This window comes from Ixodes scapularis, unplaced genomic scaffold, assembly GCF_016920785.2.
Source record: "Ixodes scapularis isolate PalLabHiFi unplaced genomic scaffold, ASM1692078v2 PGA_scaffold2__306_contigs__length_199485367, whole genome shotgun sequence".
In the NCBI taxonomy this organism is placed as follows: domain Eukaryota; kingdom Metazoa; phylum Arthropoda; class Arachnida; order Ixodida; family Ixodidae; genus Ixodes; species Ixodes scapularis.
The window spans coordinates 144,210,254-144,225,090 of record NW_024609857.1 but is presented as its reverse complement, the minus strand read 5'-3'; the positions used below and the strand labels follow the sequence as shown (position 1 = coordinate 144,225,090).

At 42.3% G+C, this 14,837-nt stretch overlaps 2 protein-coding genes across 2 annotated transcripts; one reads left to right on the top strand and one right to left on the bottom strand.

Moving 5' to 3' along the window:
- Positions 1–789: 789 nt before the first annotated feature.
- LOC115326958 (trafficking protein particle complex subunit 3) lies at positions 790–7,849 on the bottom strand. Its single transcript, XM_029987892.4, has 5 exons — positions 7,589–7,849; positions 7,239–7,336; positions 7,068–7,164; positions 3,403–3,585; positions 790–1,736 (listed from the first exon to the last, which is right to left on the bottom strand). The coding sequence occupies exons 1-5, from the start codon at positions 7,628–7,630 to the stop codon at positions 1,617–1,619; spliced, it is 540 nt and encodes a 179-aa protein (XP_029843752.1). The 5' UTR covers positions 7,631–7,849; the 3' UTR covers positions 790–1,616.
- Positions 7,850–8,099: 250 nt separating this feature from the next.
- On the top strand, positions 8,100–14,497 carry LOC8052425 (RWD domain-containing protein 1). Its single transcript, XM_029987891.4, has 6 exons — positions 8,100–8,295; positions 8,436–8,513; positions 9,055–9,182; positions 12,706–12,849; positions 13,501–13,687; positions 14,322–14,497. The coding sequence occupies exons 1-6, from the start codon at positions 8,106–8,108 to the stop codon at positions 14,420–14,422; spliced, it is 828 nt and encodes a 275-aa protein (XP_029843751.4). The 5' UTR covers positions 8,100–8,105; the 3' UTR covers positions 14,423–14,497.
- The last annotated feature ends 340 nt before the right edge of the window (positions 14,498–14,837 follow it).

The window sequence follows — 14,837 nt, the reverse complement described above, 5'->3', positions numbered from 1 at the left end:
ATATCATTTAAATCAGACAGGTGGTTCAAACATTCACTTTTTATGCCCCCCAACTAAGCTGCCACCCCAAAATGCTCAATTTGGTACAAGGTGCCAATACGACAGAGAAAGAAACAAGTTTTTATATAATTCACAAGATTTGAAACTTGAGTAGCACATTTGGTAATAAAAGAATTATATATTAAAAATGTTGGTCCACGCAGTGGAATATTAGAGACTCTCGCAGCCTTTTCACAAGCGATGTTTTCCACAGTGATGCTACTACGGTACTGCAAACATCGTTAACCAGTAAAGTGATGGACAAGTGGCTTTGTTTTGCTTGAGCAAGATGATGATCGTAATCAACATAGATACTGTCTGCAATGTTCAGGTACTGTCGAGACCTCAAATGCACCTGATGTTTGACTTCATGGTATCACTCTACAAGAACAAAAGTTGTATAATGCCAGAGATTTGTAATCCTTCTTTGATAGTTGTGGACTTCCGAAAATCTGCCGAAAAATATGTTTATGAGGAACCGAGAAACATGCTTGTACATCGATTTCTTATTCATCTCAGATTCAGCAACCTGAAACTAAAGCACTGTAGATGCTCTGCTTATGTTGTGACTCGAGAACTGAATTCAAGTCATAAAATGTTGAAACGGTGTGCTATTGCGGCATGCAAACTACAAAGAGCAATGAGTGCATGTTCAAGACAGGCGACGGGCCACAGATAGGTAACTTGTTTAAGGACAAGATGTGGCTCGACCCCACTTTCAAACAAAAGGACAACAGGCTTTTGGGAATATTTTAAGTAAAAACTACATGCAATTTTATTAAAGTCAAGCTCTGCTTGCTTTTTTACCACAACAAGGTGTCCATGAAAGTATGAATCAGATGGAAACAGTTGAGCATGCTTGCATCCCTTTATTGGGGATGCTTTACAATTTTCTATAATAATCAGATGTTCCTTACTGATAAGCACAAAACATGTCGTTCATAGATGCAATTATTATATGTACTATCTAACGAGCAAAGCAACTTTTGAAGCTCAAAACTCCTTAAATATTTGGTCAGCCAATTAGTAGATCATTCCACATGAAAGGGAAAAAAAAGGAGGAAATCAATGGAGGCTGATATAAGTCAAATTTGGGGGTTTTACATGCCAAACCAACGACGGGCATCTGGCACGCCCCAGCAGAGGACTGAGGATTAATTTCGACCACCTGGGGATCTTTTGACGTGCAACCGAAAGCTCGGCTACACGGCGCCTTCTCCGCAATAAGTGGAGGCTGATATAAAGAGGTCGGCTTCACGTGATAAGAAAATTTTTCTTCCTGCGTAGTAAGAATGTCCTTCCTCGGTATTGAGCTCACCAAAGAATGCAAAAGCAAACAAACATTGGGTTAGTGTCCCTTTAGAGGAAAACTGGAACCTTGTTATCAACAACCAAACATCACACGGTCATCAACAGGCATTTGGTTGCTGACCATTGCCCTCTCAAAGATGAAAATGTGGGAGACACTTGCCTGCAACAATTAAGGAATGTGAAAGGGCTTTACTGAAAGTGATGACGAGTACATGTGCACGGGGATCTCCTTGACAAGGGGCGTATGTACACAGAACTTGACCCGGTCAGTCCTCTCCAGCCGGAATGGCATCCTCCAGACGTCGTACAAACTTGATCCGCAATTCGGAGGTGGAGTCTCCTTTGAGCTGGTCCTGAACAAACCAGGCCACCACTTCTGTCTGAACCTGGGGTATAATAAAAAAAATTTTAAAAATGAAACAATAAAATTACTGCACTTTATTTTAATGTGCCAAGCAATTATTACTAAAGCAAGAGATGTTAATGCGGCCATGAATCAGTCTTGGAAGCAAGCTTGCTGTGGATCCCTTTCCAGTCACCTTTGGATGAGTGACTTGACGAAGGAAGGTAAAAAATCAAGGGTCTTCAAAAATAATAATAAAGCAATATTTCAATCTTCCTCGAATGTTGCTTTTGCACGAAAAGACAGCCCAAGAAGGATCCTGAACATGTCTTCAAAATCTGACTGAAAAAGTTCTCAAAGGATTGCCAAAAGTTGGAAAGCCTGGTCATAGCAACACTACAGTAAATACTGATCATGACAGTTAAAATGTCTCGTGTCAATATGAGAGAAAACTATTAATAGAAGAATAAAAAAAAGGTACCATTCCAGCAGCTAAGATGCTGGAAACAAAACTCACTAAATTTAAAAGGATGCAAAAGATGGCATCTAATACCCCAATTTGTTTTGTATTTAAATAAGCTAAGCACTAATCTTCAGACACAGGCTAGTCTTAATCTTGAGCACTAGCTATAAACATAGTGTCGCTGCTTATAAAGCTTGGAACAGCTAGGTGTCAAAGTTTGCTTATATGAACAAACTTTTATAAAAGAATTATTCACGAGGCTCAAATAACTTTTTGCCAGTTACTGTTCAGTGACATCATGAAAGCTATGGACAAAATGGAGATAATTTCCAATTAATGATCATCGTCAGGTTCCCTGAAGATGGAGCAGAGGGGTTCCAATTTTTTTTACTGGCACAGCTAAATCTGTCACCAGAAAGTAATGATTATATCACAATAACACGCTATCTCACAAAATAAACAAATGTCAAAATGCAAAATAAAACCTCGTTCTTAAACTTTTATCTGTGGCATAAGGGTAAGCAGTAATGAAAAGAACTCTCGGAGCACTGACTCCTTCAAGTCACACACCTATGCACTCTGGGCAAGAGTTGGAGTTGACCATTTGTAAAAAGATGCAATAAAACAAGGAAACTTTTTCTGCAAACTACAAGAAATTTTACAAATGCTTTCTCTCAAACTGCAAACTGCAAGAGGTATGCCCTTTCACCTTTGCCCTCTCACATACAGTCGAATCTCGTTAATTCAAACTTTCTTAATTCAAACTAACCTGCAGGTCCCATCCTATGTGTGTCTATGGGAGGAAACTCCCGGTAATTCAAACTTTGCTTTATACAAACAAATGTTCGATCGCCCTCGTGTATGAATTAACGAGATTCGGCTGTAATTTAACACCAGTGACATCCTAACCTGCGTACCTGATTTGCAGAACACTACCAGTGCCTGTAAGCGCAAATGAATGAAAAGAGAAGGTTCATAAACAGCACGTGACAGACAAAAAATTCATACAAGGAGCTCCTGTCTACACATACGAAATGTAAAGAAGTATAGCATTACGCCCACACAGTACTGTTGAGGATTGGCAGCTTGTCAGGGAATGCAATGTCTTGACAGCTGTAGCATACATAAGGTTACAACAGTTTGTCTTGAGGGACATGGTTACCTAGATGTGCGGGGTCATCTAGGCAACTATTTGTTTGTTTGTAAGCAAGTATTTTCTCATGTTCAACCAAGTTCAAGTGCTCACCATTTCAAGAGCCCCACGTATGACCCCAGGGATGATGTTGCAGTACTTGAGGCTGCCGTGGCTGTCCGGTAGCTCTACGAACTCAGTCAGCGGGTTACTCTCCAAGATGAACGAAAATTCATCTCCTGCCGGGCTCCAGTTGGTTATGGGTGGATTAATACCAAGGTACATCTTGAAGGCCATCTGAAAAATTAAAAAGTACTGAAACATTAAAATCATATTTTTTTTTATTATCCATAACGATTGAAAACGATACCGGGACATTACCCTCAAAATTCGAAACTTGGGAATTCAGTATTTCTGATTTAAAAAAACGATTTCCAAATGCCAAATTTGAAGTTCCCGCGTGATCCGCACCAGCGCAGCGAGTCAAATTTTGCGGTCTTCTGCGACTCGACTTTCTTTGGGACCTCTGTTGCCACCGCGACCCGAAGCGAGGAGGAGGTGACCAGGCGGGATAGAAGCGCGCTGGCACGGGAGAAAACCGGTTTCTTCCCCGACTCGCCGATAAGCCTCTGCTCGAGCGCCGCCAAGTTTTCCGAGGGAGGATACAAACCCAGGAAGCAACATCACACCGAAATCTGATTTTTGGTATTTCAAAAAGAGGGGCCATAGTGCGTTTGCAATTGCGTTAAAAAACATGTTTTACGATTGCCGTTATTAAATGTTATAGAAATGTCGCCTACAAAGCTTCTAAATTGCCTGATTTTTGACGACACAAATCAAAAGAAGCAAGGAGGTGAGCGCGGGAAATATAAACACCAAAAATAAAAAGGCGCACGCGCGCACAAAAAAATTTTTCGCGGTTCGTTTTTTTTTTGCGTGTCTATGGCTATAACTTGCATCGTTTTAGACAATAAAAAATAATACAACCTTTGGGGTGTCAGTGCCCCTTTAAGTTCATCTGTCTATGGAACTGACCATTATCAAGACAGACAAAAGATGTTTGTTCCCCATCGGGAGTCAAAATGCTTAGACTCCTCCTAGATGGATCCTACATAGCTTTGGGTGCAGTAGGTGCACACCCCAGTGCAACTAAAATATTAGATTGAAAAATAGCAAAAATATAAAGAAAAAGAGGTAGGTATGGCTGCTGAGTCACTGTAATAAAAGAGTTAAAGGGGTAGGGAAACGAAATTCCAGCGCTCATTTTCTAGCTTGAATGTGTTGCATTTGGTGCAACAGGTGTTATTGAGGTTAGGGTGCCACACCCTAACCTCAAAAACACTAGTCTTCCGTTGAAAGGCACAAGAAAACTAATTTTAAAGCTAAATAAACAATCTTTCAATGTGCACCTGGTGGATGCATGCGGAGCCTATTTGGGAGGTAATCTAGCAATGTTGGGGAACTTGCTATGTAGTCGTGACGTAGCAGATTCCTCGGAGCAGCGCCGCTCTTTGGCATTTTAACATTTTCCTTCTTAGCTTTCCTCCTCAACTCACAAATCGCGCATTGTACCAAACGATCCAAGAACACGAAAAGGAAGGACTCCCCTCTTTCTCGGACCCTCGTTTGTGCAACCGGACACAGCCACTCTCCCCCTAGAAGATTAGCCCGTCGCTCAAAACTCGAACAAAAGTTGCTTTCCCCACCCTGTTCAGCCCTAAGCTGACAGTGTTGTGGAAGCTACGTGCTCCTTGGGCCAGCCACACGCTCGTCACCCCACGGGAACTTCGAAAGGCTCGGTTGTAACGCGTTGGCACTATTGACACTACCACAACGCTGACAACGCCACCAAGGGCAAAGCTCATAACCACGCTAGCCTTGCTACGTCACGAATGCGGGGAATCTTCTTTCTGTCTTTGTTTGCGCCGGATATCCCATGATGCATCGCGCCCTCCGTCCGCTTCTCTTCGGGCGCTCGCTCGAGTGCACCGTTTGAAACGAAAAATATAGCCAGTCGTTCAAAATACAAACGTGTGATTATGATTTACGGTTATTATCCGTCATGCTTGACTCATTTCCGAACGAAATTTGAATATTTCAATTTTTGTTTCCGTACCCCTTTAAGGGACTCAATGATAGTACTAATGTGATAATAATCTTGAGCAATCTATAACGCAAAGTTTTCTGAACTTGAACGCAACAAATTTGGGGTAGTCGTAGCATCATCCCAGCAGAGAAAGTTGGCTCATCTGGTGCCCCTTAATTCGCATTTGGATGCAGCGGCTTTTGCAGTAACTGGGTTGTAGATAACTGGTAGCTGAAAACCCAATATATTAGTTAAGTAGGCTTAGCAATTACCACATGGGTCAAAGGGATCGATGGCCGTTTGAAGGGATGGCATAAATCGGGTTCTTAATATATCGCACTAGGATTCACTAGGGGTGCCTAAAGTTGGTGGAAGCTTTTACTAAAATTGTGGAAAGATTGGCTCATCTGAGTAAATCAAGAAAAATTAAAAACTATGTTTTCCATATACTTTGCATGTACACTAAAAAATATTATATGTTACTGTGGTGCTTTGGGCCAAATGAAGAATAGGTAAGCCAATTCAATTTTCTTTTCATTTCACAAATTTTTTAATCGTAGTAAACGCCTCAAAGCCCACAACCATTTTCTGGTGATTTTGAGATAAAAGGCTCAACAATTACTTTTCCACATACAAAACAGTTTTTATTTTCTTTCTTTTGACTCCGGAGGTTTCATGTATTCATACTCTCAATTAATGAATCCAGCTTCGAGCACTTCTGTAGTAAATCCCAGCGTGATAAGTTAACAAACCGATTAATGCGGTCGACTTCAAGCCGCCATCGATCCATCTGACCCACGCGGTACAATGATCAATTATAACTCTCTGGACCAAATGATCTCAGTAAGTTTCTAGAATTGCAAGTGAACATAGCAATGCATTCTTAGAGCAAACAATTAAAAATAATTGTGCTAGTAAATATTTGGGACTCATGAGAACCATTGTGCATGATCTTCATGCAATTGGCAATGTGATCTCAATATGCCGTTCTGTGTGAGGTAGCCAATTTAATGGAATAGAAAGAAGTAGTGTAGAGTGGCTATGCCTACCTCAGACTGCTTTCATGAACATGGAGGCAGTGCTCGTGTAAAGGTAATAAAAAAAAAAAGTCACTTGTATTGTATCTTGAACCCCTTTCTGAACAAAGCTGTTTTCACTGTATTGAAGCAGATCAGGCATTTACAAATGAGACATAAAATGCAGTATGGCATCCCAGATTTCATGCATTCATTTGTGACGGCAGAATTGCAATCTGCCAACGTTTAGGAAATATTAAACATAGACGTGAAGATCTTTACTGCTATTCAGCTGTGTCCACATGAAAGGTATTTGATGATAGTGTTTACCACACACCTGAAGAGCTTCGTTTATCACCAAATGCACTTCTGAAATAAGTGTCACAACATTAAACTTGCATTTTGGAACATTTCACACCATGAAACTTGCATTTTCTAACAAGAACCATTTAGATAGGTTACGTGACTGCTTTAATGACCTCATGTGCATCACTTCGAAAATAGTACACTCTTCTCCCGGGTAACCTTAGTTATAGTCAAAAAAGTTGTAGTACACAAATAACCTTTTTTTTCTCTTTGCGTAGAACACAAAAACGCCGAAAAAAAGCCCCGAATATTAATGTTTCTTGATGGGAGGGGCAGTGATGCACTTGACAGTAAGGAGACCGTGAGCATACCTGAAGCTTATCGGATGTATCCTTGAAATCGTGGCACCTTCCAACATTCGTCCTTGCCAAGAAATCCTCAATCAGCCTCAGTCCAATGTTGTAACCCCTGCAAATCATTTGAGGATGACGCTGGCGCACTGATCATTTTACGGCACGCGAACCAGCGTCGACAAAACTCACATTCTGTCGAGTTGCTTATTGACTTCCTCGTCGCTCTCGTAGTCCTTGAGCATTTGGGCCACCAGTGATCCGTACGTCAAGGTGAAAAGCTCCGAGCTCTGGGATAAAACGATTAGACGAAGTGTAATGTTTCTCCTTGCCCAAACCGACACAGCACTGCCGACACTTCCTCTACGGACCCTACCATCCTCCTCTAATTTCGGCCGAACTACGTTCGAGTTAAGCGTTCAACGGCATTCTTTTTTTTTCCCCCTTTTGTGTCGGATTTTGTAGACATCGCTTTAACAGTTACGCACCACCAAACTGCGATTAAGCGTTGTTATAATGAAGGAAAGCATCAAAGGGCGTACCACTCTCTTGGGATCCGTGCTTCGAACTGCTTGACGAGACATCCTCTTACGAATCGGCAGCAAAGACTTCGAATGTTTCTTTTCCTACAAAGATTTATTGCACGTGATTATTCAGAGCTTCCTACCGCGTGATTTAAACTTCAGAGAACAGGCAGACTCTTCAAAACACTGAAAGCGCTGACGGACCGAGTCATCATTAAAAGAAGGGAGTTGCAAATAGCAAAGTGCTTGCTGGGGGCGGAAGAGCCAAGCAACCGAAGCCAAAGCCATAGCAGCCATAGCCACAGCCAAACGAGAGTTTCTCTCAACGCGAAACTTTAGTCAACTAAAATATTTGTCTCACCTTTAAAGGTTACATTTTTTAATTCGTAAAAAGCAACAATAATATCTGTCTCATCCTCAATTATTTTTAGATAACAATCAAATAGCTGACCGAAAGTCTAATAGGAGGCACGCCAAACCGTCCAAATCGTACGATTTACTTGTACTCTTTTATCTACGCACATACATTCATTCTATGCATTCTATGCACCTGTCTAGCCAGCCCGTCAATCGCCAACATGGCGCCTTCCATATGACAATTTTTCCAGTCTTTCCAATAATCGGACGTCGGCATAAAAAAAACTCTGCAACCATGACAGACTTCCAAGATGAGCAGAAGAATGAAATTGAAGCCCTCGAGTCCATCTACCCCAGCGAATTACAAAGTAAGACGCAAAGTTCGTTCTGCATTTCTTGTTTGCTGCATCGCGAATGACTCCCAAACGTGGCTCGTCTGCGGTGACAAACTTCCTTAACTTTGCGAACTTTACGTTTTATGCTTTCGTTTATCTTTCTTTCCCTCTAGTCCTTGCGACAAACCCCTACCACTCTTTCACGATTCACATCAAAGGGAACACCACTGACAGACCTGAGGATGAAGCGAGTAAGTTAGCCCACCGGCGTTGAACTTTTGCTACGAGCATGTTACTGGAACCAGTGGCGTAGCGGCGTAGCTAGGCCATCCGGCACCTGAGGCCCTCAATTCTCTCTGTGATTAGTTTCACTCGTTAGAAGAAGTGCCGCAAACTCGGGCTCCGTCTGACCAAAAAAAAAAAAGAATACAATAATAATAATAGCCGCCTCATCGTGGCGACACAACAAACTAGTAAAAGCCAATTGCTACTGGTATGTGCGTGGGTATCTTTTGAATTAATGGTTCTTCTGCCGTAGTCTCGGCTTTTGGTTATATTCATTGTCTTCACATATTATTTAGTACCTGCTTAGCTCTAGCTTGATGGTGCCAAGTGAATACTTCGGGAGCTTGTTTTTAACATAGGCTTTTGATCAAGACAGAGATAATCAAGCAAAATGACATCCAATGCAAAATCCTAGTTTCTTCAAGGAGTTTTATATATTCATCAATAAGTGTGTGCATTAAAATTATGTTGTTTGTAAAGCCTACATCAAGCATACGTTCCTTCCAGTGTCAGTAACCCTGAAGTTCACATATGTTCCTCACTATCCCGAAGTGGGGCCCGTAATTGAGGTGGATGAATGCGAAAACCTCGAAGACGAAGACACGGAAGAGCTGATGGCTGTGCTCAAGGAACAGGTGAACTGTCACTTTGTTTTTATCGCCGTGTTTAGGGTGTCCTTCTTGGAGGTGCATAGCAATTTGGTGTATGTTTAGGCAGCGAGAGGTTAGTCACTCCCAATGGGTGTCTTGCGCCTCTGCTGTGAGTGAAACGTTTAGGCAGCAGAGTGCAACTACTAATAAAGGGAGAATGACGTCGATGTACTGGTCATTCCGCGGCAAGTCAGTCGGCGTTTATATGGCTCACTTTCTGTCGAGTTGTTTATTGACGTCCTCATCACTCTCATCATTATCGAGCATTTGCACCACCAGTGATCACTACTCCACGACGCACGTCTTTAACGTTCATCACTCAGTAGTGATACGTCACTGGTGTGATGCTCATCCAGATAAAAATGGGAGCTGTTCTCTGAACGCCGAAGGTCGACCGTGCAGTGGTATAGATCGTCAGTCTAATCGGACACATTGTGCTGGCACCAACGTCGTACAAAAATACGAAATTCGAAGCGTATACAAGGTGTTTCAGCAAAGGCTTTCAAAACTCCCTAGAAATGGTGTATTTGAGAAAACAAAAGAGACTCTTTCCGGGAATAAACTGCCAGCCACGGCAGACGTCACGAACTGCGAAGGAACATACTAATTAGCTAAATATTTAAGTAAAGTTTACTAATTAACCTTTTAATTAGTGAGAATAATTATATGATTCCAATTATAAACTTGCTAAGCATCATCAAAAACCATTTTACAATAATAAAAGGCAGGGGCAGTATTTTCGGTTTCTTATCAGGGTGCATTTTTACGCCAGTGGTCCTGCTCCCCAGTGGCCGAAGCGCGCAACACGCGTGCACCATACTTCCCTCCATTCTACAAGTTTGGCGAGGTGGTGGTTTCGCACCTTGGCCACCGGGGAGTAGGGGCCGTGGGTGCAAGGGTGCGCTGCAATAAGTAACTGAAACCTAGAAACGCGTTCAAATTGACATTTTGGGGGCCAAAGCCGTGATTTGCTGCAGCATTTGTTGTTTTCTATTTTGCTATTTCTGCCCTTTTATGTTCAGCCCCTGATGGACCTAACAAACGAGATTAACTGCCTCCTGTCGTTATTCTTTTCTTGTTTGTTTTGTAAGGAATGGGCCTGTCCAGTCGGGAGAAATATTGGGGGTTCAGGAAAAAAAGAAATGAGAGCCTCATTAATTCAGTCTTCAACAACCAGCGCATGCCAACAAAAGCTGATGGTTGTGCCATGCCTTATGAGTGCAAAGTGTTTGTTCTAAACAATGGACAGCCAAGCAATATAGCAACAAGCAAAGAAATATTGTTTCCTGGTCCTTTAGGGAAAGTACACTGGTTTAAAGGGACGCTGAAGCAAAATTTTGATTTCATAAAACAATGCAGAAGCGCTAGGCGAGATGCTACAAGCCCGAAAGCATCACCCATAAAACGATATTTCCAACGGATGGTCGTATTTTTCTGAAAGAAGAGCACACTTGAACAAGGTTAAAAAGGCCTGTGACGTCGCAATTGTCGTTTCCTCCTCTTCTCGCTTTGACTCCGCGAGGACGTGAAGAAAGAAGGAAGCAAGGCCGTTTCCCCTCCTCCTCAATTATTCTGCAGGAAAGTCGACGTCTCGATTCTCACTCAATTGCATCCTTATTTTACAAAAATACGGCCATCCGTTCGAGATAATTCTTTACGAGTAGTGTTTCAGGGGTTGTGGCGTCCCGTTGAACACTCCTGCTACCTTATTTTGTGATATGCGAATTTCGGTTCAGCATCCCTTTAAAGGGACACTTGAGTGGATTTTGAGATTGTCTTTCTATGGCACACACTCGACATACAAACCCTAAGCATTCTAGAAAACTAAAAATTACAATTATGTGGCCTTTGTCTTTATTAAAAGTGCAAGTGTAAAAGTGAAAGTGTAAAAGAGATTTGTGTTTGTCCTTTGTCCCTCTTGTTCCCTTTCTACAGGGATTATTTTCGTCGTTCTTGTCCAACTCGCTTGCACCTTTGCATTGGATTGCATTATAATCAATAAAACATGTTTGGTCGTGTTGTTGTTCAGTGAAACGGTCATGCATGATTGTAATTTAGGGTTTTCTTGGATGCTTAGTGTGCAGTTTGTATTTATGCCATATAAAGATGATTTCATAATCCACTTTGGTTCCCCTTTGAAATGTTTCTGTAATTTCTCACTCCACTTAGATTACATATTTACATATACTGCAGTTTTCAGTGCTAAGCACAAATGTAAGATTATTTATCCTACTTGTTATAGTTTTCCAGGAAGTTATAGCTAATATCCAAAATGTTTCTCCTCATGTTTTTCACAATAGTCCAATAAAAAACCATGGCAGGAGGTATGTTTGGATATTTACAAACAGTAAAGAGTGCAACAAAACAATTCTGGTAATTTTAGCATCCTAAAAAAGTTATTTCATGTTGGCATTCCTTCAATGACAATTAGAAATGACTTCTTTTTTGGGGGGGGGGGGGGGGGGGGGGGGCTGACTGCGTTGGTGTGTGTGGGGGGGGGGGGGGGGGGAGCACTGGGGGGCTGGGGGCCGCATGATACTGCCTTGCGGGCCGGATCCGGCCCGCGGGCCACTGGTTGCCGAGCGCTGGTCTAGGCCCAAAAATACCATTGTGTTGTGACGAAAGAATTATTACTGAACATAAAAAATTTCAGATTAGTATTGCTTTGTCAACAGCCTGGATATTTAGGTTGAATTAATCTAACAATATGAATGACCACTTTCTAAGTTTAATAATTAGCAAACATGTAGTTTGGACCTTATAAAATAAAATCCCTTGTTGAGGAAATATCAACTGCCATATTCAGAAATTTAAGGAGACAGATGGCAACTCTTGGTTCCTTTATCAGCTTATTGAAGAGGCACTTACTTTGTCAGCCATTAATAAACAACAACTGTGTTTTCAAATATTTCATTGCTATAAAAGTACTTCGGGGAGTCAGTCGTAGACTCGAGTTATTACGCGACATATTGTCACGAATGGCAGATGATGAGGCAACGAATGAACAGAAACTAAATGTTTAGTTTGGCGAACTTGTGCCAAAAACAAAAATACAAAGAGGTAGTGTCCCAGGCGTCGAAGGTTGGCAGAGTGAGTAGCATGATCGAGCGCAAGAGGGAGACTGACTCCGATCCGCCACGTGGAACACGGGAAACATCCCCAGCATGGGTTTCTGGAACATTCGGCGTAGGATGTTCAGTGCATAGAACATTCGTAACTCAATCAGACGACAAGGTTCTCAAACTTACGAGAATGTCAAGTTGAAAGAATAAATAATAAAGGGTTTTGCTCCCTGGAATCAAACCTTTGCGCAATAGCCAAGCATGGCAAGCATTCAGCCACGCACGCGTTCGCTCGGCGACGTGCACGGCAATATTAATGGCATTGTCCGTGGGTATGTGGTGTAATATTATAATATGTCCTTCCCGAAAATTTGAGAAGTTGTTCTTTTTACGTTATTTTGAAAGTCTCGAACAGAAAGCGGATGTAAAGATGCCTTGCATTTCAGGTAGAAGAAAACTTGGGAATGGCCATGATCTTCACCCTGGTTTCCGCAGCTTCGGAGTGGCTCGACCAGCACGGGGACGACGTTAAGCTGAGGCAGGAAGAGGCAAAGCAGAAGCAGAAGGAAAAGGACGAAGAGGCCGAAAGGGTTGGTTACTTCAGGCGCACACAGATCAACCTCACTTTGTTTGTAGAGTGTAGAGCTTTGGCCGGAACAGTCCCATTTTAAAGCTTTATTTCTGCCGTCCCTTCAATAGTGTCTAGAAAAAACCTCGCATTCCGTTTTCGCAGGGACGTGGAGTTGCAAAATTAGTGTGCTGAGTCGCACAAAACTGGAACAAAGTTTACTCATGCAGACATAACTTTTTTTAAAACAATGTTACCTCCCATGCAGCACAATTTTGATCTTCCTGTCGTTACACTTGCCATTATATTCTTTTTTTTTTTTTCTTATTTTTCATGTAGCCGTTTGAGCAGGAAGACATTTTTCATATTGCTGAACTTGGCACGCTTTGTTTGGCAACATTGAATCAGTGTCTATAAACAGTGAAGAAGGGCACTTGTCTTTTCAGCGAAGGACTCTGGAGCAGTATGCATTTGTACATTGTTTTTACCCTGCTCGTGACCACTAGTATAAAAGCAGAGCTCTTCTTTCTGCATTGCTCCCCCCCTCCCCCCCTCCCCCCCCAGTGTCCTGTTTTCTGCCCAGAGGATTACAGTCACCCTATCTGCTTCTAGTAACCTTCACTTGTTTGTGTTCTATGTATGGCAAATGCGTGTCTTGTTTGTTTGACCCCAGGTGAAATTCGAAGGAACCAGGGTTACGGTGGAATGCTTCCTGGCCTGGAAGGACAAGTTTGATGCGGAGATTGCTGAAATGAGAAGCCGCGAGAAGGTCGACACCAACATCCGGAAGCTGACGGGCCGTGAGCTGTTTGAGAAGGATAAAAATCTCATCGACTCCGACCTCCAGTTTATGCAAGAAGGTGTGGCACATATTCTTTTTACAGTAACTAAGCATCACCAGTCCACGCCACACGATTGTGAAATGCAGATTATTGTCAAAGTTACGAGAACAAGAAATGTCTCTGGCATCATGTCGGCGGTTTCTCGCTGCCTGGTGCAAGTTTGAAAGTCGCTCCGTTTGTAACTCGAGAGGCAGAAGGAAACGGGGGATTTGTCTTGCGAGAAGAATGCGTACCAATGATGAGGACCGAATGCAGAATGTGTTTTATCAGTCGAATCCTACAAGAGAACCGTTGTGAAGAACCGTCATGAAGACCCGTCATGAAGACCCGTTACATGACATTGTGCACAGAGTCATGTGACAATGTGCAAAGAATCGCATGACGCCATATCATGTGGCATCACGAGTCACATGGCCTGATGTCACATAGATGGCATCTGCCTGGCACTACACGTTGAGTGCTCCTTGGTCTTTGTCAGCATGATCAAGCTAGTGTCCTCGTGTGTTTATACACTGTCCGAGTTTTTTTTTGTTTTTTTTTTGTTGCGTGTGTGCAAGTCACTAGAAGAGCAAAGCGGAAAATGATTTAAGTGCACAAATTAGGAATTTTGGCCGAACCTGTTCTTTGAGACATAGCTTTGTTTCTATTCCAGGTGAGGAAGATGTCAAAGTGGACGAGTCACTGTTTCAAGAGTTGGAGGACCTTGACTTGGATGAATTGGGGGATGTGGACGAGGATGATATAAAAGCGTGATGAAATTGCAGTAGAACTAGAAATATATTCACTTTGCATGTATGTTCAATAAAAATCGGCATTTTCTAAAAATAAGATGTAGACAGCTTATTTTGTCGTCATTAGGAAGTCTCTGATTTCCGGCAAGCCTATAAAAAACCCGGGGAGCACAGCGTTCATTGCGCTTGTGTTTTGTTATGCCAATGCGGCCTATGCTTGGTTACGGATAGCTTTGGGTGGTTTCGCGTGCCTTGCACACTCAGCACACTCATGTGCTCCCCGAGTTTATCCAGAATGGCCGATACCAAATCAAAATTTATTCAAAAATGGAGTGTGTCAGGAATATTCTTTAATGTGAAGTTTCCATGAGTTCTGCTTTTTTCGATGCTCCGTTGGCTGCGTGTAGCGCCTTGAGCTGTGGGTGATCTTGACTGCG

Coding starts and splice junctions, on each gene's coding strand:
- LOC115326958 (XM_029987892.4), bottom strand. CDS start 7,630: ATGTCTCGTCAAGCAGTTCGAAGCACGGATCCCAAGAGAGTG. Junction 7,337..7,588: donor GCACGGATCCCAAGAGAGTG/GTACGCCCTTTG, acceptor GTTTTATCCCAG/AGCTCGGAGCTTTTCACCTT. Junction 7,165..7,238: donor AATAAGCAACTCGACAGAAT/GTGAGTTTTGTC, acceptor AATGATTTGCAG/GGGTTACAACATTGGACTGA.
- LOC8052425 (XM_029987891.4), top strand. CDS start 8,106: ATGCATTCTATGCACCTGTCTAGCCAGCCCGTCAATCGCCAACATGGC. Junction 8,296..8,435: donor CTACCCCAGCGAATTACAAA/GTAAGACGCAAA, acceptor CTTTCCCTCTAG/TCCTTGCGACAAACCCCTAC. Junction 13,688..14,321: donor CCTCCAGTTTATGCAAGAAG/GTGTGGCACATA, acceptor TTTCTATTCCAG/GTGAGGAAGATGTCAAAGTG.